Here is a 24,478-nt window from a genome sequence, read left to right as displayed (position 1 = left end):
CTGGTTCAGGACTTCCCCAACATCGGGAACATGTTTCCTGCCTCCAGCGTGTCCAAACCCTTAACAATCTTACATGTTTCAATGAGATATCCTCTCATCCTTCTAAACTCCAGAGTGCACAAGCCCAGCTGCTCCATTCTCTCAGCATATGACAGTCCCGCCATCCCGGGAATTAACCTACTAACCTGTATGTCTTTGGAGTGTGGGAGAACGTGCAAACTCCGTACAGACAGCACCCGTAATCAGGATCGAACCCGGGTCTCTGGCACTGTGAGGCAGCAGCTCTACCGCTTGCCGACAACCCATTAACTTAAAATATCTTGACTGCGAAAGAACATACAGAGAGGTATAAGATAAATTAATTTTACTCACCGATATACTTTTGTCCCGTGGATTTTCTTGGAAACTCTTTATCAGCGATACCGAAATCCATGCGTGGGTTACGATGTTGTCGAAAAATGTAACGTGATATTTTGACTGGAAAAGTAACACCAGGTTTTTAGTGGTACCATCATCAATGGATCAGCTTGACATTGTTCACCAGTGATACTTTTTAAACAGTCACATACAATACCAAGTGTGTTCCCACTATACACCAAGAAATAGCTATACTCAAGGGCTTAGGTAGACAGAAATGCTGGAGAAACTCAGCGGGTCTGGCAGCATCTATGGAGCGAAGGAATAGGTGACGTTTTGGGGTCGAGACCCTTCTTCAGTCTGATGAGGGAATAGGTGACGTTTCGGGCCGAGACCCTTCTTCAGTCTGATGAAGGAATAGGTGACATTTGGGGTCGAGACCCTTCTTCAGTCTGATGAAGGAATAGGTGACATTTGGGGTCGAGACCCTTCTTCAGTCTGATGAAGGAATAGGTGACGTTTCGGGTCAAGACCCTTCTTCAGGCTAATGTGGGGGTGCGGGGGGGGGGCGGGAAGAAGAAAGGAAGAAGCGGAGACAGTAGGCTGTGGCAGAGCTGGGAAGGGAAGGGGAAGGAAGGAGAAAACAAGGGCTTGTACACTCTGGAGTTTAGAAGGATGAGAGGGGATTTCAGTGAAACATAGAAACATAGAAACATAGAAATTAGGTGCAGGAGTAGGCCATTCGGCCCTTCGAGCCTGCACCGCCATTCAATATGATCATGGCTGATCATCCAACTCAGTATCCCGTACCTGCCTTCTCTCCATACCCTCTGATCCCCTTAGCCACAAGGGCCACATATGAGATTATTAAGGGTTTGGACACGCTAGAGGCAGGAAACATGTTCCCGATGTTGGGGGAGTCCAGAACCAGGGGCCACACACACACACACAGTTTAAGAATAAGGGGTAAGCCATTTAGAACGGAGATGAGGAAACACTTTTTCTCACAGAGTTACGAGTCAGTGGAATTCTCTGCCTCAGAGGGCGGTGGAGGCCGGTTCTCTGGATACTTTCAAGAGAGAGCTAGATAGGGCTCTTAAAGATAGTGGAGTCAGGGGAGAAGGCAGGAACGGGGTACTGATTGGGGATGATCAGCCACGATCACATTGAATGGCGGTGCTGGCTTGAAGGACTGAATGGTTACTCCTGCACCTACTGTCTTTTGTTGAGACCTTTCTTCCCGAAACATCACCCATTTCTTCTGTCCAGAGATGCTGCATGATCCGCTGAGTTACTCCAGCACTTTGCATCTGTCTTCGGAGTAAACTGACGCCTGCAGTTCCTTCCCACACGTAATTATGACCAATGCAAGGAAATGGGAGGGGGCAGGCAACAGGCAATAGACCAGGGGTGGGGAACCTGCAGCCTTCTAGGCCATTAAGTGCGGCCTTTTGAATGAATCCAAATTTTGTAGAACAAATCCTTTTATTTTTCTAAATATGTTTTTGTTCGTCTTTTATTATTTTTATTTTAAATCTTAAAATGAACGTATTTAAAATACCAAAGAGTAAACGAAGATTCAACAAAATAATCCTTCCCGACTGACGGCCACAATTAAAACATTAGTAAGTCATGAGGGCTATTTTAACAAAATAGCGTACATTTTGTAGTATATCTAATTGAAGTTTCTTGGATGCGGCCTTATTAGATTAGGCATGCAGGTGCAGCAGGCAGTGAAGAAAGCGAATGGGATGTTAGCATTCATAGCAAAAGGATTTGAGTATAGGAGCAGGGAGGTTCTACTGCAGTTGTACAGGGTCTTGGTGAGACCACACCTGGAGTATTGCGTACAGTTTTGGTCTCCAAGTCTGAGGAAAGACATTCTTGCCATAGAGGGAGTACAGAGAAGGTTCACCAGACTGATTCCTGGGATGTCAGGACTTTCATATGAAGAAAGACTGGATAGACTCGGCTTGTACTCGCTAGAATTTAGAAGATTGAGGGGGGATCTTATAGAAAGTTACAAAATTCTTAAGGGGTTGGACAGGTTAGATGCAGGAAGATTGTTCCCGATGTTGGGGAAGTCCAGAACAAGGGGTCACACAGTTTAAGGATAAGGGGGAAATCTTTTAGGACCGAGATGAGAAAAACATTTTTCTTTTCACACAGAGAGTGGTGAATCTGTGGAATTCTCTGCCACAGAAGGTAGTTGAGGCCACAGTTCATTGGCTATATTTAGGAAGGAGTTAGATGTGGCCCTTGTGGCTAAAGGGATCAGGGGGTATGGAGAGAAGGCAGGTACAGGATACTGAGTTGGATGATCAGCCATGATCATATTGAATGGCGGTGCAGGCTCGAAGGGCCGAATGGCCTCTACTCCTGCACCTATTGTCTATGTTTCTGTTTCTACAGCTAGCTTAATGCGGCATTCCAACATGAAAAGGTTCCCCACCCCTGCAAAAGACAATAGGTGCAGGAGTAGAGGCCATTCGGCCCTTCGGGCCAGCACCGCCATTCAATGTGATCATGGCTGATCATCCAACAGAAACGCAAGTTGGAGGCCAAAATTCTCAGCGAGGATTGGGGACTGAAGCCGTGATGTTTAGTGGCTGTACCGGGCGATAGAAGTACACTGACCGGACACTGATCGGAGTCGCTTGTAAACATGAAGTATTTCCCACTCTGAGGGTCATGCTCCACCATAGCTGGCCACCTAAAGGCAATAACACAACAGTTGAAATTAGTCTTTTCCAAACTGAAAGAAGTTCATTAAAGGGCCCGTCCCACTTACGCGACTTTTTTCGGCAACCGTCAAAGGTCGCCGAAAAATTTCAACGTGTTGAACATTCAGTGGCGACCAGAAAGATGCTGCGACTCTTTGGGTGACTAGGAGATCTCTCACAACCATACAGGCGACATGTCGCGCGTGGGATGTCACCGTGGGGCATGTCGCCAGGGGTTCGCCTGTATGGTCGTGAGAGGTCTCCTAGTCACCCAAAGAGTCGTAGCATCAATCTGGTCGCCGCTGAATTTCCAACACGTTGAACATTTTCGCCGACCGATGTATGACGGGTGCCGGCAGTCGCCGAAAAAGTTGCGTAAGTGGGACAGGCCCTCAAGTGTCAACGTTGAGTGTCACTGGAAACAGGCCCTTTGGCACACACAGTCTGCGCCGACCAGCGATCCCCGCACACTAACGCTATCCTACACGTACTAGGGACAATCAAGCGCCTTGAGTATTAGAAAGGCGCTATATAAATCCCATCCATTATTATTATTATTAATTTACAATTATACCAAGACAATTATAACCCACGTCTTTGGAGCCGGAGATCCTGGAGAAAACCCACGCGGGCCACGGGGAGAACGTACAAACCCCGTACAGACAAGCGCCCGTAGTCAGTATCGAACCCGGGTCTCTGGCGCTGTGAGGCAGCAACTCTACTGCTGCGCCACAAGAAGAATTAGGCCATTCGACCCATCATGGCGGATCTAGCTTTCCCTCTCAACCCCCTTCTCCCCGTAATCTGGACCCTTATCATATCTTTTTGTCAAATGCAATAGATTAGTTGGAAACAAACACGGCCATGGTTTTATGTCCACAAAGACCTCCGCTACTTTGCACGTGAGATCACGAAGGGCCTACCTGACGAGTTGATACTATCAGTTGACAGTGGGTGGGAAACAGAGGCAAGATCAGATCAGATCTTGCCACTTAATTCAGCGTGGCCTGAGGGAATCTCGTTCGTTCGCACCACAAAGCCAGCCACCCACTCCCCTCATGGCACTTTCTGCAGCTTCGTCCCTGCAGCCATCAGGCTATTAAACACAGAGTAAAGGGCCTGTTCCGCTTGGCCGTCGTATACGCCTCATGTAGAAAATTGGTCGACACGTCGTGACGTGCGAGGCCACGCGCCGCCCATACGCTGTCGGCCCGCCTTTCACACGCCGTGCAACCTCTAACCTCGTCCACACAGACCTCTCCCTGGGTTTCTTGCTAGCCTTTCTTGTTGTGCTCCTGCCTGGCTGATCTGTCGGTACGAGGGCTGCTGCTAACAGACGTGTCTGTTGTTGCTGTAGCAATAAAATCTGTAGTTCTTCCATGGTGGTCACGATGCAGACTAGGGCTAAGTGTTCGGCTGGCTGGCAACTGGAAGGTGGCCGGTTCGAATCCCGCTTGGAGTGCATACTGTCGTTGTGTCCTTGGGCAAGACACTTCACCCACCTTTGCCTGTGTGTGAATGTGTGTGAATGTGTGTGAGTGATTGGTGGTGGTCGGAGGGGCCGTAGGCGCAGATTGGCAGCCACGCTTCCGTCAGTCTGCCCCAGGGCAGCTGTGGCTACAGAAGTAGCTTACCACCACCGAGTGTGACTGAGGAGTGAATGAATAATGCGATGTAAAGCGCCTTGAGTATTAGAAACATAGAAATTAGGTGCAGGAGTAGAGGCCATTCGGCCCTTCGAGCCTGCACCGCCATTCAATATGATCATGGCTGATCATCCAACTCAGTATCCCGTACCTGCCTTCTCTCCATACCCTCTGATCCCCTTAGCCACAAGGGCCACATCTAACTCCCTCTTAAATATAGCTAATGAACTGGCCTCGACTACCCTCTGTGGCAGGGAGTTCCAGAGATTCACCACTCTCTGTGTGAAAAAAGTTCTTCTCATCTCGGTTTTAAAGGATTTCCCCCTTATCCTTAAGCTGTGACCCCTTGTCCTGGACTTCCCCAACATCGGGAGCAATCTTCCTGCATCTAGCCTGTCCAACCCCTTAAGAATTTTGTAAGTTTCTATAAGATCCCCTCTCAATCTCCTAAATTCTAGAGAGTATAAACCAAGTCTATCCAGTCTTTCTTCATAAGACAGTCCTGACATCCCAGGAATCAGTCTGGTGAACCTTCTCTGCACTCCCTCTATGGCAATAATGTCCTTCCTCAGATTTGGAAGATCAGGGTCCTCAGAAAGGCGCTATATAAATCCCATCCATTATTATTATTATTAGGGAAGCAGGGTATACGAAGAAGAGTTTCGGCCTGAAACGTTGCCTATTTCCTTCGCTCCATAGATGCTGCTGCACCCGCTGAGTTTCTCCAGCATTTTTGTGTACCCAGGGTATACTAACGATGTCACGCGCACCAGACGGCTGCGCTGACACGTGATCTGCGTGCGCCAGTCACGCGACCGTCACTACCAGCCTGTCTAGCGTAAATGACTCGCAAATGACGCCCAAGTGGGGCAGGCCCTTAACCCAGCGTCTCTGGAGAGAAGGAATGGGTGACGTTTCGGGTCGAGACCCTTCTTTAAGGATAAGGGGGAAATCTTTTAGGACCGAGATGAGAAAAACATTTTTCACACAGAGAGTGGTGAATCTGTGGAATTCTCTGCCACAGAAGGTAGTTGAGGCCACACAGTTCATTGGCTATATTTAAGAGGGAGTTAAATGTGGCCCTTGTGGCTAAAGGGATCAGGGGGTATGGAGAGAAGGCAGGTACAGGATACTGAGTTGGATGATCAGCCATGATCATATTGAATGGCGGTGCAGGCTCGAAGGGCCGAATGGCCTACTCCTGCACCTATTTTCTATGTTTCTGTTTCTACAGCTAGCTTAATGCGGAATTCCAACGTGAAAAGGTTCCCCACCCCTGCAATAGACAATAGGTGCAGGAGTAGAGGCCATTCGGCCCTTCGAGCCAGCACCGCCATTCAATGTGATCATGGCTGATCATCCAACAAAAACGTAAGTTGGAGGCCAAAATTCTCAGTGAGGATTGGGGACTGAAGCCGTGATGTTTAGTGGCTGTACCGGGCGATGGGATACTGAGTTGGATGATCAGCCATGATCATATTGAATGGCGGTGCAGGCTCGAAGGGCCGAATGGCCTCTACTCCTGCACCTATTGTCTATGTTTCTATGTTTATCCTCTCTCTCAGGGTATTTGGATGGATGGTTAAGAATTTATACTCATGGATGTTTAAGACTTTATACTCATAGACCTACCACGGATATCCAGACTGCTTGGCCCACACTATGGAACCAGGAACCAGCTCAGCGTAAATAATGTCGTTATCCTTTCCGTCCCAGACTTCTTCAGGCAGGTCACACGAGTTGTACAGAGCGTCTGCAACGGAACAATTCAATGTTATTCATGTTTAAGAAGGAACTGCAGATGCTGGAAAATCGAAGGTAATAATAATAATAATGGATGGGATTTATATGGCGCCTTTCTAATACTCAAGGCGCTTTACATCGCATTATTCATTCACTCCTCAGTCACACTCGGTGGTGGTAAGCTACTTCTGTAGCCACAGCTGCCCTGGGGCAGACTGACGGAAGCGTGGCTGCCAATCTGCGCCTACGGCCCCTCCGACCACCACCAATCACTCACACACATTCACACACATTCACACACAGGCAAAGGTGGGTGAAGTGTCTTGCCCAAGGACACAACGACAGTATGCACTCCAAGCGGGATTCGAACCGGCTACCTTCCGGTTGCCAGCCGAACACTTAGCCCATTGTGCCATCTGTCGTCATAGATGCTGCCTCACCCGCTGAGTTTCTCAAGCATTTTTGTCCACCTATCATTGTTAGCTTGTGGCACTGGCTCCCTGCTTATTTGACAACGCTCCTCGAGACCTCTTCCCTCTGGGTTACTGACCTACCTGCAAGTTGAAATAGTTTCTCTCTTATGCCCATAACAGATTAGGTGTTCAATAACGCTGAGTTTCTCCAGCATGTTATTCATTATGTTTTATAACCAGAATGCTTGGGCAATCAGGAGATGGTTTGCCTTGGGACATCCCAAATCACCAGGTCCACCATGGATTTTCTGGCAACTGATTTTCCAGCACCTCCTTTAATCCGGACAAAATTACGAGAGCGCACTAGAAATCCCCCCCCCCCCACACCACCGGAAGTCACCCCGAAAATGAGGCACCTAGGCCGAGTGAAGCGGCTGATCCCGACCCCATCAGGACTTCCTCGGCCGAACTTCCGATCGTTGGTCGGGAATTTGCCCCCCCCCCCCCTTGCGGCTCTGGGACTTCAGCCAGGCCGGAGTCGGCAGATCCGTTCCCGCGGCCGACTTTGCGGGCGGCCTAGGCGGAATGTTCCCGGTACGTTCGACCGAAGATCCTATGGAGGAGCAAGATGGACCACTCCGGCCGGTTCGAATCCCGCTTGGAGTGCATACTGTCGTTGTGTCCTTGGGCAAGACACTTCAACCCACCTTTGCCTGTGTGTGAATGTGTGTGAATGTGTGTGAGTGATTGGTGGTGGTCGGAGGGGCCGTAGGCGCAGATTGGCAGCCACGCTTCCGTCAGTCTGCCCCAGGGCAGCTGTGGCTACAGAAGTAGCTTACCACCACCGAGTGTGACTGAGGAGTGAATGAATAATGCGATGTAAAGCGCCTTGAGTATTAGAAAGGCGCTATATAAATCCCATCCATTATTATTATTATTAAATGCAATGGGCTGACGTGTAGTACGCAACGGAGCGGAACGTGGGCCTTTTTCCCCATCCATTTCAGTAACCCGGACCACACCCGACTCGCAGTGTAATCAACGTTGCGGGGGAACAGTTTGTGTCGATAAATTAAAATTCTGAAAATGAGAAGATTTTTACCAAATGACTTTTATTTTTACGAGGATGTTTCCGTAACCAATAGTTACATTTACCATGCCAATTAAACTGCAAACCTGTACGTCTTTGGAGTACGGGAGGATGCCGAAGATCTCGGAGAAGACAGAGCGGAAACAGACGCACCGAGTCCGCACAGACCAGCGATCCCCCGCACACTAACACTATCCTACACACACACACAATTGGGGCGGTTTTATATTTATACCAAGCCCATTAACCTGCAAGCCTGTACGTCTTTGGAGTGTGGGAGAAAACCCACACGGGTCCACGGGGAGAACGTGCAAACTCTGTACAGACAGCACCCGTGGTCGGGATCGAACCCGGGTCTCTGGTGCTGCATTCGCTGCAAGGCAGCAACTCTACCGCTGCGCCACTTTTGCGGCTCCTCCTGGGAAAGGCGGGCGAACAAGGACAATAGAAACATAGAAACATAGAAATTAGGTGCAGGAGTAGGCCATTCGGCCCTTCGAGCCTGCACCGCCATTCAATATGATCATGGCTGATCATCCAACTCAGTATCCTGTACCTGCCTTCTCTCCATACCCTCTGATCCCCTTAGCCACAAGGGTCACATCTAACTCCCTCTTAAATATAGCCAATGAACTGTGGCCTCGACTACCCTCTGTGGCAGGGAGTTCCAGAGATTCACCACTCTCTGTGTGAAAAAAGTTCTTCTCATCTCGGTTTTAAAGGATTTCCCCCTTATCCTTAAGCTGTGACCCCTTGTCCTGGACTTCCCCAACATCGGGAGCAATCTTCCTGCATCTAGCCTGTCCAACCCCTTAAGAATTTTGTAAGTTTCTATAAGATCCCCTCTCAATCTCCTAAATTCTAGAGAGTATAAACCAAGTCTATCCAGTCTTTCTTCATAAGACAGTCCTGACATCCCAGGAATCAGTCTGGTGAACCTTCTCTGCACTCCCTCTATGGCAATAATGTCCTTCCTCAGATTTGGAGACCAGAACTGTACGCAATACTCCAGGTGTGGTCTCACCAAGACCCTGTACTGGACTTCCCCAACAATAGACAATGGCATTGTCCTGCTTATTGTGGGAAGATTTCTCGGTACCTGGGTTCTGACTGCAAGTCCAGTCCTTTGCCAGGGTGGCCGGATCCACATTGTCTTTCAGCCGCCTCCACTTCCCACACAGCTTCCTGCCGCACTGGGCCCAGGCAACATAATTATCTAGGAGGAAAGAGAAGAACACTGAATCAGTAGACAATAGACAATAGGTGCAGGAGTAGGCCATTCGGGCCTTCCAGCCAGCACCGCCATTCAATGTGATCATGGCTGATCATCCCCAATCAGTACCCCGTTCCTGCCTTCTCCCCATATCCCCTGAATCTGTGGAATTCTCTGCCACAGAAGGTAGTTGAGGCCACAGTTCATTGGCTATATTTAAGAGGGAGTTAGATGTGGCCCTTGTGGCTAAAGGGATCAGGGGGTATGGAGAGAAGGCAGGTACAGGATACTGAGTTGGATGATCAGCCATGATCATATTGAATGGCGGTGCAGGCTCGAAGGGCCGAATGGCCTCTACTCCTGCACCTATTTTCTATGTTTCTATGTTTCTCTATGACTCCGCTATCTTTAAGAGCCCTATCTAGCCCTTCGAGCCAGCACCGCCATTCAATGTGATCATGGCTGATCATCCATAATCAGTACCCCGTTCCTGCCTTCTCCCCATATCCCCTGACTCCGCTATTCTTAAGAGCCCTATCTAGCTCTCTCTTGAAAGCATCCAGAGAACCGGCCTCCACCGCCCTATGAGGCAGAGAATTCCACAGACTCAGGGACAAAAGTTGTTCCTCATCTCCGTTCTAAATGTAGCTCCACCAATGTAAAGCACTTTGGCCAACGAGAGTTGTTTTTTAAATGTGCTATAGAAATAAAAGTGACTTGACTTGACTTGACTAAATGGCCGGCCCCTTATTCTTAAACTGTGTGTGGCCCCTGGTTCTGGACTCCCCCAACATCGGGAACATGTTTCCTGCCTCGAGCGTGTCCAAACCCTTAATAATCTCATATGTTTCAATAAGATAACCTCTCATCCTTCTAAATTCCAGAGTATACAAGCCCAGCCGCTCCATTCTCTCAGCATATGACAGTCCAGCCATCCACAGAGGTCCCGCCCACCAACAATAAACAGCCAGTTACCCAAGAGTGAAAGAAGACCGCCTTTCATAAATAGCCTGTTTTTTTATAAAGGGGGGGGGCACAGAATGGCGCAGCAGTACAGTTGCTGCCTCCCTGGCCAGAGACACACGTGTTTGATCCTGACTACGGGTGCTGTCTGTACGGAGAACTAGGAACTAGAAAGTAAGTAAGTTTATTGGCCAAGTATTCACATACAAGGAATTTGCCTTGGTGCTCCGCCCACAAGTAACAACACGACATACAGTGACAGTTCCGAATGACTCAGAAAACACTAAACATTAATAATAATAAAACATTAATGATAAAACACCATTGATCAAGCATGTGAACCAACAAAATACCGGATCAACGGGAGAAATACAGATTTTTGGCTGTTGAGTAGAGCAACTACTCGTGGATAAAAACTGTTTTTACGTCTGGCTGTGGCAGCTTTGACAGTCCGGAGTCGCCTTCCAGAGGGAAGTGATTCAAAGAGTTTGTGGCCAGGGTGAGAGGGGTCAGAGATGATCTTGCCCGCTCGCTTCCTGGCCCTTGCAGTGTACAGTTCGTCAATGGGGGGAAGGTTGCAGCCAATAACCTTCTCAGCTGATCGGACGATTCGCTGCAGCCTCCGGGTGTCGTGCTTGGTGGCTGAGCCGAACCAGACCATGATGGAGAAGGCGAGGACAGACTCTACGATGGCCGTGTAGAATTGGACCATCATTGCCTGATTGTGGCAGATTGTGCTTCCTCAGCTGCCGCAGGAAGTACATCCTCTGTTGGGCCTTCTCGACTGTGGAGTCGATGGTCAAGTCAAGAGAGTTTATCGTCATGTGTCCCAGATAGGACAACAAAATTCTTGTTTGCCAATTAACCAACAGATTTGTACGCCTTTGGAGTGCGGGAGGAAACCGGAGCGCCCGGAGAAAACCCACGCAGGTCAAGGGGAGAGCGTGCAAACTCCTTGCAGAGAGCACCCGTGGTCAGGATGGAAACCCGGGTCCCTGACGCTGTGAGGCAGCAGCTCCACCCGCTGCGCCGCTCCAACGGAGCATTCTGAAGCAGAGTAGATGTAATTAGGGCGAAAGTAGTGTAGCTGAGTGCAGCACACAGCATGTCTCCAATTGTACAGCCATGGGGAAAGCAAATATCCCGTGGCCTGAATGAATTTCATACTAAAGCAAAAAAGATGAATGCTAATCCTGTTGTGTTGTAACAAGAATATGTTATAGAAACATAGACAATAGGTGCAGGAGTAGAGGCCATTCGGCCCTTCGAGCCTGCACCGCCATTCAATGTGATCATGGCTGATCATCCCCAATCAGTACCCCGTTCCTAATGCAGTCCCCCGTCTCCCCATAACCCCCTGACTCCATTCCTGCTTTTCCCCATATCCCTGGATTTCCCCCACCAGTCGGAAGGAAGGGTCTCGACCCGAAATGTCACCTATTCCTTCGCTCCATAGATGCTGCCCGTCCCGCTGAGTTTCTCCAGCGTTTTTGTCAACCTTCGTTGTGACATAGTCAGTGAGAGACAGAGACTCGTTGAAAAAGGTTTAAAGAGCGAGGGGGGAGGGAGAGGGAGGGGGGAGGGAGAGGGAGAGGGAGAGGGAGAGGGAGAGGGAGAGGGAGAGGGAGAGGGCGAGGGAGAGGGAGAGGGAGAGGGAGAGGGGAGGGGGAGGGAGAGGGGGAGGGAGGGGGGGAGGGGGGGGAGGGAGGGAGAGAGGGAGAGAGAGGGGGAGAGAGAGGGAGAGAGAGAGGGAGAGGGAGAGGGAGAGGGAGAGGGAGAGGGAGAGGGAGAGGGAGAGGGAGAGAGGGAGAGGGAGAGGGGAGAGGGAGAGAGAGAGAGAGTTGATAAGGTAGACACAAAATGCTGGAGTAACTCAGCAGGTGAGGCAGCATCTGTGGAGAGAAGGAATTGGCAACATTTCGGCTCGAGACCCTTCTTCAGACGAGAAGGGGTGAGAGGGGAGGGAGGGAGGGAGAGAGATAGAGGGGGGAGAGAGAGAGAGAGGGAGAGGGGTAGGGAGAGACAGAGGGAGAGGGAGAGGGAGAGGGAGAAGAGAGCTCTCTATTAAGCCGTTGAGCAGAGCAATAGTATGACTCTAATCTATAGACCGCATGAGATTGATGCTTTTATTTTGCATGGAATGATATTGTTGTCTGCTGGGCCTCCACTCTTAGGATGTAATGCTCAGGCTCTACAAGGCTGGTCAGACCGCATTTGGAGTATTAGTTTAGTTTAGATTTCGAGATACAGCGCGGAAACAGGCCCTTCGGCACACCGGGTCCGCGCCGACCAGCGATCCCCGCTATCGTGGATCAACACTATCTTGACATGCAGGAGGCCCAGGACAGAAAGGTCGGGTTGGGAATGGGAGGGGGGGGTTGAAGTGCTGAGCTACCAGGAGATCAGGTTGGTTATTGCGGACCGAGCGGAGGTGTTGGGCGAAGCGATCGCCAAGCGCACGCTGGGTCTCACCAATGTTAGCTGTTTGTTGGAGGAGATCAGAAACTTGGGGGGGGTGGGAAGGAGAGAAAGAGGGAGTGCAGGGGTTACTTGAGGTTAGAGAAATCAAATTCATAATTTGTAAGCTGCCCAAGCGAAATATGAGGTGCTTCTTCTTCTTGCGTATGGCGTGCACAGCCTAAAGTTGTAGGACAACTTGTACTATTTATCCTCAAACAACTTCACTGACTTCCCATCTCCCACTGGATCAACTACAAAATCCTGGTCCTCACCTACAAAGCCCTCCACCATCTGCCCCCCCCCCCATATCTCACTGACCTCCTCTCCCCCTACCAACCCTCACGGTCCCTCAGATCCACATCAGCCGGTCTCCTCTCCATCCACAAGTCCAACCTCCGCAGTTTTGGGGACGGAGGCTTCTCCAGGGCAGCTCCCAGGCTCTGGAACTCCCTCCCCCAACTGATCCGCAATTCCGTGTCCCTCGCCATCTTCCAGTCCCGCCTCAAGACCCATCTCTTCACCTCTGCCTATCCTCAGCCCCACGTCCCCCTCCCTTTTCATCTGTGCATTAATTGCCTCATATTGTGTTTTGTATTGAATTCTGTCTTTCCTTTGTGTACTAGTCATGTCTCTACTATTTATTTCATTCCCCTTACATGTTTTTCCTCTACCTGCTAAATTTTTGTAAGGTGTCCTTGAGACTCTTGAAAGGCGCCCATAAATAAAATGTATTATTATTATTATTATTATTTGATCTTATTTGATTGTGCACGCCGGGTAGATTGCATTCGTTGAAACAGGGAAGGTTGCAATCTCTCCCCCCCCCCCCATATGAGGTGCTCTTCCTCCAATTTGCGCTGGGCCTCACTCTTGACAATGGAGGAGGCCGAGGACAGGAAGGTCAGTGTGGGAATGGGAAGGGGACTTAAAGTGTTTGGCAACCGGGAGATCAGGTAGGTTCAGGTTGGACTGAGCGGAGGTGTTCAGCGAAACGATCGCCCAGTCTACGTTTGGTCTCGCCGATGTACAAGACTCCACATCTTGAACCACGGATACGGCAGATGAAGTGGTTAAGTGATTTGGAGCAGTATGTTTAAGAAGGAACTGCAGATGCTGGAAAAATCGAAGGTAGACAGAAATGCTGGAGAAACTCAGCGGGTGAGGCAGCACCTACGGAGCGAAGGAATAGGTGACGTTTCGGGTCTTCAGACTGATGTGGGGATGGGGGGGGCAGGAAGAAGAAAGGAAGAGGCGGAGACAGTGGGCTTTGTGAGAGAGCTGGGAAGGGGAGGGGAAAGAGGGAGAAAGCAGGGACTACCTGAAATTGGAGAAGTCAATGTTCATACCACTGCCCAAGCGAAATATGAGGTGCTGCTCCTCCAATTTACGGTGGGACTCACCCTGGCCATGGAGGAGGCCCAGGACAGAAAGGTCAGATTCAGAATTTGGAGCTGAATGATAAGTTTCTGAGAGGCAAATATGATGCAATAGACAAACAAACTAGCATTTGACCTTCACTGGTTGCAGCGATTGACATCATAAGGTCGTTCATAGTGTTGAACTGTACAAAGCAGGCAGCAGCTGTGCTGGCAAAGCAGGCATCATGCCAAATCCATTCTTTCGAGAACACAGGATCACCAAGCTCCAAAGGGTTTGTTTATCACTGGCTTCCCCTGGGTCTTAACTTCTGTCATCCGCACACATGTTGAACTGTGCTCCACAGGAACCTTAGTCTGGAACGAGCAGCATTTGCGGGCTGTACAAATACTGCGAACCCTCCATGGTTCATCTCTTTGCCATATTAGTTTTCAATCTTTTATTCGCTGGAAAGGAAAAGACTACAAAAAGTAGTAAACACTGCCCAGTCCATCATCGGCTCTGACCTCCCTTCCATCGAGGGGATTTATCGCAGTCGCTGCCTCAAAAAGGCTGGAAGTATCATCAAAGACCCACACCATCCTGGCCACACACTCATCTCCCCGCTTCCTTCAGGTAGAAGGTACAGGAGCCTGAAGACTGCAACAACCAGGTTCAGGAATAGCTACTTCCCCACAGCCATCAGGCTATTAAACCTGGCTCGGACAAAACTCTGATTATTAATAAACTATCATCTGTTATTTGCACTTTATCATTTTATTTATTCATGTGTGTATATATTTATAATATGGTATATGGACACATTGATCTGTTTTGTAGTAAATGCCTACTATGTTCTGTTGTGCTGAAGCAAAGCAAGAATTTCATTGTCCTATCAGGGACACATGACAATAAACTCACTGGAACTTGAACTTGAAATTAGATATTTGACATGGAAGAGCATAAAGGGTCTGTCCCACTTTCCAGAGTTACTCATGAATTCTCCCGAGTTTTCTCCTTGATTCAAACTCGGAGAATTATGGTAATAGCCAGCCGTAGGTACTCGGGGCTATTTTTTAAAATTCGTGAATATTTTTCAACATGTTGAAAAAACGTCCCGACTTACCTGATGCCCCGAGTTCCTACGGCTGTTGTGGTGCAGCAAGCAAGAATTTCATTGTCTGGGACACATGACATAGAAACATAGACAATAGGTGCAGGAGTAGAGGCCATTCGGCCCTTCGAGCCTGCACCGCCATTCAATATGATCAAGGCTGATCATCCAACTCAGTATCCTGTACCTGCCTTCTCTCCATACCCCCTGATCCCTTTAGCCACATCTAACTCTCTCTTAAATATAGCCAATGAACTGTGGCCTCAACTACTTTCTGTAGCAGAATATTCCACAGATTCACCACTCTCTGTGTGAAAAATGTTTTTCTCATCTCGGTCCTGAAAGACTTCCCCCTTATCCTTAAACTGTGTGGCCCCTTGTTCTGGACTTCCCCAACAACGGGAACAATCTTCCTGCATCTAGCCTGTCCAACCCCTTAAGAATTTTGTAAGTTTCTATAAGATCCCCCCCTCAATCTTCCAAATTCTAGCGAGTACAAGCCGAGTCTATCCAGTCTTTCTTCATATGAATGTCCTGCCATCCCAGTAATCAGTCTGGTGAACACATCTGGGACACATGACAATAAACTCTCTTGACGACTTATTCAGTAGCCTGATGGTTGTTGGCAAGAATCTGGAGATCATGGGTTTAAGACTCCTGTAACTTCTACCCGATGGCAAGAGTGAGATGAGAGCGTGGGCAGGGTGACCGGCCTTTATGAGGCAGGAGTTTGTTATCTACCCCGTTGATGGTGGGGAGGTGAGTACCCATGATGGATCGGCCATTGTCTTCCTCATTTTGTTATTTGATTTTGTCTTTAAGGCACCCTCGCCTCTCCCCCAACATGCAGATGACTTCATCCCAATTGTGTGTTGCATTTCCACGACGTTTGAACGCAATCCTGAGCCAAATCTGAGGAAAGACATTCTTGCCATAGAGGGAGTACAGAGAAGGTTCACCAGACTGATTCCTGGGATGTCTGGACTTTCATATGAAGAAAGACTGGATAGACTCGGCTTGTACTCGCTAGAATTTAGAAGATTGAGGGGGGATCTTATAGAAACTTACAAAATTCTTAAGGGGTTGAACAGGCTAGATGCAGGAAGATTATTCCCGATGTTGGGGAAGTCCAGAATAAGGGGTCACAGTTTAAGGATAAGGGGGAAATCTTTTAGGACCGAGATGAGAAAAACATTTTTCACACATTCTCTGCCACAGAAGGTAGTTGAGGCCACAGTTCATTGGCTATATTTAAGAGGGAGTTAGATGTGGCTAAAGGGATCAGGGGGTATGAAGAGAAGGCAGGTACAGGATACTGAGTTGGATGATCAGCCATGATCATATTGAATGGCGGTGCAGGCTCGAAGGGCCGAATAGCCTACTCCTGCACCTATTTTCTATGTTTCTATCCCCTACTGAGTGTTCCTTCTCCTTCACTAAATAGCTCCTTTGTAAACCACAGATTTACACAATGCCCTATTGTGTCTATGCATTAACTGCTACATTAGTTCAAGAAGGAACTGCCGATGCTGGTTAAATCGAAGGTGGACAAAAAATGCTGGAGTAATGGAGCTGTCCCACTTTCACGACCTAATTCACGACCTTTTTTACTCGTGGACATTTTTCATCTTGTTGAAAAAACGCCCCGACCTACTTGATGCCACGAGTACCTACGACGAGCATCACGACCTGCTACGACCTACCTACGACCATGCTGCAAGTATAAGGGCAAACTCGGCAGAGGCCGTGAATTAGGTCATGAAAGTGGGACAGGCCCTTAACTCAGACGAGACCCGAAACATCGCCAATCCCTTCTCTCCAGAGATGCTACCTCACCAGCTGAGTTACTACTACTTTAGTTTAGAGATACAGCATGGAAATAGGCCCTTTGGCCCACCGAATCCGCACACAACCAGCGACCCCCGCACACTAACGCTATTCTACACACGCTCGGGACAATTTTACTTTTATACCAAGCCAATTAACCTACAAACCTGTAGGTCTTTGTGGAGTGTGGGAGACTGAAGATCTCGGAGGAAACCCACGTAGGCCACGGCGAGAACGTACAAACTCCGCACAGGCTTGCACCCGTAGTCAGGATCAAACCCGGGTCTCTGGCTCTGCAGCTGTGCCACCGTGCTGCCCACTTGCTGTGTTTATGTGAAGGCTCATTGCGGTCCCAAGTATGCAAGACATTACGCCAGGCCATTGCTTCAATCGGCACTTGGGATTTCCTACTGGAAATAACCGCTCTGTTCCGCTGTTCACCAAGGACGCGTACGTATGCATTGTATGTGGATGGTGTGAGAAGAAAAACAACACAAAACTAATGGATTGCATAGGGGGGACTATTTATTGTTTCACATGTGGAAACACAGAACTGGTATTTATTTGCTCTTCATTTTTACACCCCATTTACTCTCTACACACCTTATTCTCTCTATGCCCCCCCCCCAACGTTCTCCCTGCACCAAGCTCCATACATCTATCAACAGTCCAGAAGAAACAGATGGCTTATCTTGCGGCTTTTTATAAGGAATGGGCCCCCAGAATTGTACAAGTGCAACATGGGCGATTCACCTTCTTGTTTATTATCTCTATAACGCAGGCACAGTTCAGACTAATTTCAAGTCACTCTGCCCCCTCTGTGGGATAATGCCCAAGAGCGTTATACTTGTGGTTTCCTTTCGAGCAATTTGCACATTTACAGTTCCCTCACCCCTGCCACCCGTCCCCTGTTTTAAAAAAAAAAGGAAATTGAAGTGGCTTCTAATAGGAAAGAGAATCATCAACAGCTTCAAACAGAAGTGAACAAACTTTGTCCTGAGATATTTCATTCCGTGAACTAACAAACAGTTTGGAGATCTCAACAAAGGCATCCTTGCACCTTCTCCGCTTTCAACACACAACAAAAACAACAACACCCTATACGGCAAACACGGCCAAACTCCCTCACCAAATAAAATACCTTTCCCTTCCCCGAATGATACAAGTATCAACAAAACCAACTGCTAAAATAACTGGTGATCATACAGATTTCTTCGCCTGAGCAACAATTTGAACATTCCAGACAAGCAGTCAATGAACGGTCCGCTCTCAAACACCCATTCTAACTACTTTCGATTGTTTCTCTTCGTTCTTTGTCACCGTGGGCGGACGTCGCTTCCTAAGGGCGGCGGTCAGAGAGGGAGTGCTGGGCTCCATGCTGTCCGCGACTTGTTCTGTGGTGGGGTGGGCCGGAGCCGTCTCGGAAGGGTCCTCAACCTCCTCGCCAGTGGTTTGACAGGCGACTGAAATCTGCGGCGAGGTACTGGGCTCCAGCGCGGTGTTAATATTACGCAGCAGCTCGACCAAGATGGACATTTGGTTGGACATTCTGACCAGCCTCTTAGCTAGTTTGCGGGAAAAGCTACTGATCCCTTCCCCTAAGGTTTCCTGTAGCTGCATCAAATCCCTGTGCAGGATGTGAAAACCTTCCTGCTGTAGCTCCAAGAATTTGGCAGCAAGATCATCCCCAACATCTCCCTCTAGCTGATGGCAACCAAACACAGAATTTCTATACTGGCCAACCTCCCTAATGCCCCTTGAAAGACTCTTGGAAGCATTTTGTGCCGGACTATCCTGGGCACTCTCCTCCTCCTCCTTTGGTAGGTATTCTCCCATGGCCGCTGGCATGGCCCATGGATCGGAGTTGCCAGCTGGCATATCATGGCTATTATCCCCACCACGAGAAGGCTCCATGGACCCGCTCCCTCTGGAGATGTCTGACCGGGATGTGGCGATGAAGGAGGGGCTGGGCCGGTTGCTGAACTCTGAGGATGAGAACCATGGAGATATTTCAATATCAAGTATGAATCTTTCACCCCGTTGCCCTACACATTTAACTAATCACCTTCATGACTCTGAAATGAGAATGAAAGGAAGAGGGCAGGGCACTTAATCTCCTAAACTAGATTTGATGTCAATACACAATAGGTGCAGGAGTAGGCCATTTGGCCCTTCGAGCTAGCACCGCCATTCACTGTGATCATGGCTGATCATCCACAATCAATACCCCGTTCCTGCCTTCTCCCCATATCCCTTGACTCTGCTATTTTTAAGAGCCCTATCTCTTGAAAGTATCCGGAGAACCTGCCACCACTGCCTATCATCACAGATAAGATAGGGTGGTCAAGAAACTTGACTCCGCTATCTTTAAGAGCTCCATCAAACCGTTCACTCAGAAATATTTAATTGAAAGATTCTCGTATTTTCATTAAATTATCTTTATTATGAAGAAGGGACCAAGAAGGGTGTCACCCACCCGTTCCTTTTCTCCAGAGATGCTGCCAGTCCCGCTGAGTGCCTACCTTCGGTGTAAACCAGCATCTGCAGTTCCTTCCTACACAAATTATCTTGCACAGTTTGTTGTGCTCTTCCCACTTACCCTTTCAAACCAAACCCTCCTTGTTAGTTTCCCTGTAATGAAGTGAATAATTCCACCGCTTTTACCACAAATGTAGTAAACACTGCCCAGTCCATCATTGGCTCTGACCTTCCTTCCATCGAGGGGATTTATCGCAGTCGCTGCCTCAAAAAGGCTGGCAGTATCATCAAAGACCCACACCATCCTGGCCACACACTGATCTCCCTGCTACCTTCAGGTAGAAGGTACAGGAGCCTGAAGACTGCAACAACCAGGTTCAGGAATAGCTACTTCCCCTCAGCCATCAGGTTATTAAACCTGGCTCGGACAAAACTCTGATTATTAGCAACCACTTTCTGTTATTTGCACTACCAGTTTATTTATTCATGTGTGTATATATTTATATCATGGTATATGGACACATTTATCTGTTTTGTAGTAAATGCCTACTATTTTCTGTGTGCTTAAGCAAAGCAAGAATTTCATTGTCCTATACAGGGACACATGACAATAAACTCACTTGAACTTGAACTTGAAATACGCTGCTCATGAGCCGACCCTTTGTGTAAAGAAAATATCTTTCTTGTTCCAAATTTTCAACTCTGTGCACTGGTATGTGAATCCTTTGCCATTGAGAATAGTTTACCTTGCTCGACTTTGTTTAAGGGCCTGTCCCACTGCGGAGACCTAATTGGCGGGTTTAGAAGAGTTTGCCCTCGACTCATACTCGCAGCATGGTGGACACGAGGTCCTCGGAGGTCTGTGTAACTCTCCTTCATGCTCGAGAGTGGTCTCCGCCTACTCGAGGCCTCAGCTAGGTGGCGGCGTATTTTTCAACATGCTGAAAAATGCCCCGCGAGTAAAAAAAGGTCGCCGTGGAAAAAAATCTCGTAGGTTTAGTCGAAGTAGGTCGTAGTAGGTCGGCATGTTAGTCGTAGGTAGTCGAAGGTAGATGTCGTAGATAGTCGAAGGGAGGTCGATGGAGATCGAAGGAGGTCGTCTTCATTCTCCACTATAACGATGTCCAATTTCTCCAAAGTTAGTTGAAGCTAGTCTTCAACATAGTCGAAGGAGGTCTTCAACATGGCACTTTTGCAAACTCTCCTAAACTCTTCTAAACTTGCCAATTAGGTCGCCGCAGTGGGACAGGCCCTCAACATGACCTTTCTCCCTACAGGACAAGCATGACTATGTCAGCCCTTCCCTTAAATGAGAATCAAGAACATTTTACCTGTCCTGAATTGGGAGTAATGTGTGTTTGTCCCACATCCGGAGAAATGTTTAGACTAACAAAATATGCAGGAAATAATATAAATAAACACTGTGTAGAAAGTATCTGCAGATGCTGGCATATACCGAAGATAGAAACAAAGTGCTGGAGTAACTCAGCGGGTCCGGCAGTATCTCTGGAGAAAAAGGATGGGTGACGTTTCGGATCAGGACCCTTCATTAGACTGAAAGTTGAGGCAAGAAAAGGCCTTATAAATAATCACTGCTTCTGATTGACTATAAAAGTTTTAGATGTACGTATCCCTATGTTATGACATCTTTATCGCATTCGAAGTACAAAAGAGAAAATCTGGCATCCCTGTGGTTCCTTTTACTTTCTCATGCGTTGCCAAATAGTTCAGACAATGAAACACCTCTTCAATTATATAACATAAGAAACCGCCTAATACACACACCTCCAGATTCAGGGACAGTTTCTTCCCAGCTGTTATCAGGCATCTGAATCCTCTTACCACCAACTAGAGAGCGGTCCTGACCTACTATCTACCTCACTAGAGTCCCTCGGACTATCTTTAATCGGACTTTCTCTTGCACTAATCAGTATTCCCTTTATCATGTATCTGTATACTGTGGACGGCTCGATTGTATAGTCTTGTATACTATACATTGTATACTATAGTCTTGTATACTATACATTGTATAATGTATACAAAAGTGCTGGAGAAACTCAGCGGGTGCAGCAGCATCTATGGAGCAAAGGAAATAGGCAACGTTTCGGGCCAAAACCCTTGTATAATGTATAGTCTTTCTGCTGACCACAACAAACGCTTTTCACTGTAGCTCAGTACATGCGAAAATAAACTAAAAACATTAAGTACGTCAGCACAGATATTTTAGAATAAGGTCATAAGTGAGAGGAGCAGAATTAGGCCATTCTGCCCATCAAGTCTACTCCGCCATTCAATCACGGCTGATCTATCTCTCCCTCCTAACCCCATTCTCCTGCCTTCTCCCCATAACCCCTGACACCCGTGCTATCTATCTCTGCCTTAAAAATATCCACTGACTTGTGGCCTCCACAGCCGTCTGTGGCAAAGAATTCCACTAGTGCCATGCAGAATTGGAATAATCGGCTGTTCCACAATTTCAGCTTTAAAATATACACAGCAGTGGATACCAGGTCAATAAGCTGAAAGGACCTGGTTAGTTTGTGGAAAGGAAGCAAGTAGCTGGTTGTACGTGAGTAAAAAACAAGAAGGAAACGGACAATCAGCCCCTTGCCGTTGCTCAGCCATTCAATACATAGAAACATAGAAAATAGGTGCAGGAGGAGGCCATTCGGCCCTTCGAGCCAGCACCGCCATTCATTGTGATCAAGGCTGATCATCCCCAATCAATAATCCGTGCCTGCCTTCTCCCCATAACCCTTGATTCCACTAACCCCTAGAGCTCTATCTAACTGTCTTAAATCCATCCAGTGATTTGGCCTCCACTGCCCTCTGTGGCAGGGAATTCCACAAATTCACAACTCTCTGGGTGAAAAGGTTTTTTCTCACCTCAGTCTTAAATGGCCTCCCCTTTATTCTAAGACCGTGGATACGATTATGTTTGAGACTCCATTTTAACACCACATCGCCACCATGTCTGCTCCCCACATGCCTTAATAATTCAATTCTCCAACATGCACGTATACACACACCCTTCCACGTTCTCTTGTGTCATCGCTTTCCTGAAGCTTACAGGCTCACATCCTGAAGAAGGATGTAAAAGACAAGGAAGGATCCAGTTTTGGTGACCAATGATGTTCAGTATTTAAGTCCACACAACAATCGGGTCGCTGCCAATTCTTTATGTCCTTGAGTCAAAAATCCCACTGAATTGCCGTTTCTGATCGATATCTACTTCCCTGCTGAACATTTTTATATTTGGTGAGATAGAAATGGATTCAGCAAACTGTATAAAATTCCCATACTTAAGCAATGTGTTGAAACCCACACCAAAGTTAGACACAAAATGCTGGAGTAGCTCAGCGGGCCAGGCAGCATCTCTGGAGAGAAGGAACGGGTGATGTTTCGGGTCGAGACCCTTCTTCAGACTCTCTTATCGGAGCTTCTTCAAAATCGCCATACCTTGAGGAGATTTCATAGTGGAGTGGAGAGGACAAAATGTGTAGGAAGGATCTGCAGATGTTGGTTTAAGCCGAAGATAGACACAAAATGCCGGAGTACCTCAGCAGGACAGGCAGCATCTCTGGAGGGAAGGAATGGATGACGTTTCGGGTCGAGACCCTTCTTGAGACATGTCATCTGTGGCTACTTACTTGTGTCGGAGATGTACCTGACACTTAGGGAATTATAAGTCATTGAGGAAATCTGAAACTCATTCTCCCTCACACAGCTGGCTCAGTCGATTGAAAATTTGAGGGCTGAGATTGAAGGGGTTTTTGTTTTTCGGTAAGGGTTGGAATCAAGCCGGGAAAGTATCAAGAGGGGCGGCTCAGCGTTAGAGCTGCTGCCTTACGGCGCCAGAGACCAGGCGCTGTCTGTACGGAGTTTGCATGTTCTCCCTGTGACTGCGTAGAATTTCTCCGGGCGCTCCGGTTTCCTCTCACACTGCAAAGACGTGCAGGTTTGTAGGTTAATTGGCTTTTGGTAACATTTTGGTAAATCGTTCCTAATGGTAGGATAGTGTTAGCGTACGGCAGTGTTTCTTAACCTGGGGATCATTTGGGGCTTTACCGGGGGACATGAAGGAGGTCATAAATAATTCATTCATTTGTTGAGCCCATTTTAGAAACCTAATAACAAAGATACATACCACATACAGTATTTTGTTCGCGTATGCGTGTACGTATGCCAAAAAGGTTAAGAGCCACTGGTTGGTGTGGACTCGGTGGGCCGCAGCGTCTGTTTCCGCGCTGTATCTCAAAAGTCTAAAGAAGGGTATCTGCCATGATTTCAATGACTGGCACGGGAGGTTGAATGGTCTACTCTGCGCTAGAAGCTTGCAAAAGAAAATTGTTTACACTTGTAAACCGTATTTGACTAGAGAAATAGAATACTATTTGACTAACCACATGCACGCAGCCAAATCCGACCCTGTTCTCACCAAACATATGCACAGTGCTGCACACATACTAGCATTCAAGAATGCCAAAAGTCCACAATATTTATGCTGCTTAAGTGGAAAAATACCAGACTCACCTATTGCGGTTTCCTCATCGTCGTCGATAAATCGGGTGTAGTCGGGAACAATTTTCTTTGGCTGGCCTTTCCGTTTATGCTTTCTTCTCTCCTTGTTCGCTTCACTTGCCTCATCTAAAAGCAAAAGAGTTATCAAACAAAGGTTACTGAGCGGAACTCCCCTAGCCCAAATATCACTGCGGAATAACTCTCCCTTGTTGAAATACAACCTCTATTGCGGGGAAAAGTAAGCTTTGGATTAGTCAGTGGAAAGAAATGTGTAATATGCACAATAATGTCTGAACCCGAACCGTCACCTATCCATGTACTCCAGAGATTCTGACTGACCCACTGAGTTACTCCCCACTTTGTGTTTTTATTGTAATAATGTTTGATTTTATGATGAATATGTTTGTTTCCATTTTCCTGTATGTTGCATGCTTTGTGAGGTGCATCGCTATTCCAAATAACTGATCTTCTACGAAACACTCACATCATTCAGGAAAAAAAAACTTGCCACCATGGCTGGTCTGAAGACTCACTCTCGATCAGAAACGTCATCTATCCATGTTCTCCAGAGAAG

The 24,478-nt window shown here is 47.7% G+C and overlaps 1 protein-coding gene across 1 annotated transcript in view; it reads right to left on the bottom strand.

Annotated features, from left to right (window-relative positions):
• Positions 1-284: 284 nt before the first annotated feature.
• zcwpw1 (zinc finger CW-type and PWWP domain containing 1) overlaps positions 285-24,478 on the bottom strand; it is a 40,135-nt gene continuing 15,941 nt past the window's right edge. The window contains exons 7-12 of the mRNA XM_033016317.1: positions 23,917-24,030; positions 9,072-9,188; positions 6,359-6,479; positions 2,995-3,070; positions 373-477; positions 285-290 (exon numbers count right to left, since the gene is read on the bottom strand). Of these exons, the coding sequence (XP_032872208.1) occupies positions 285-290; positions 373-477; positions 2,995-3,070; positions 6,359-6,479; positions 9,072-9,188; positions 23,917-24,030 (539 nt within the window). The remainder of the gene's footprint in view (positions 291-372; positions 478-2,994; positions 3,071-6,358; positions 6,480-9,071; positions 9,189-23,916; positions 24,031-24,478) is intronic.

This window comes from Amblyraja radiata, unplaced genomic scaffold (assembly GCF_010909765.2).
Source record: "Amblyraja radiata isolate CabotCenter1 unplaced genomic scaffold, sAmbRad1.1.pri S43, whole genome shotgun sequence".
Lineage (NCBI taxonomy): Eukaryota > Metazoa > Chordata > Chondrichthyes > Rajiformes > Rajidae > Amblyraja > Amblyraja radiata.
Note: the sequence above shows the minus strand (reverse complement) of the source record. Positions and strands in the feature narration are given on the sequence as shown.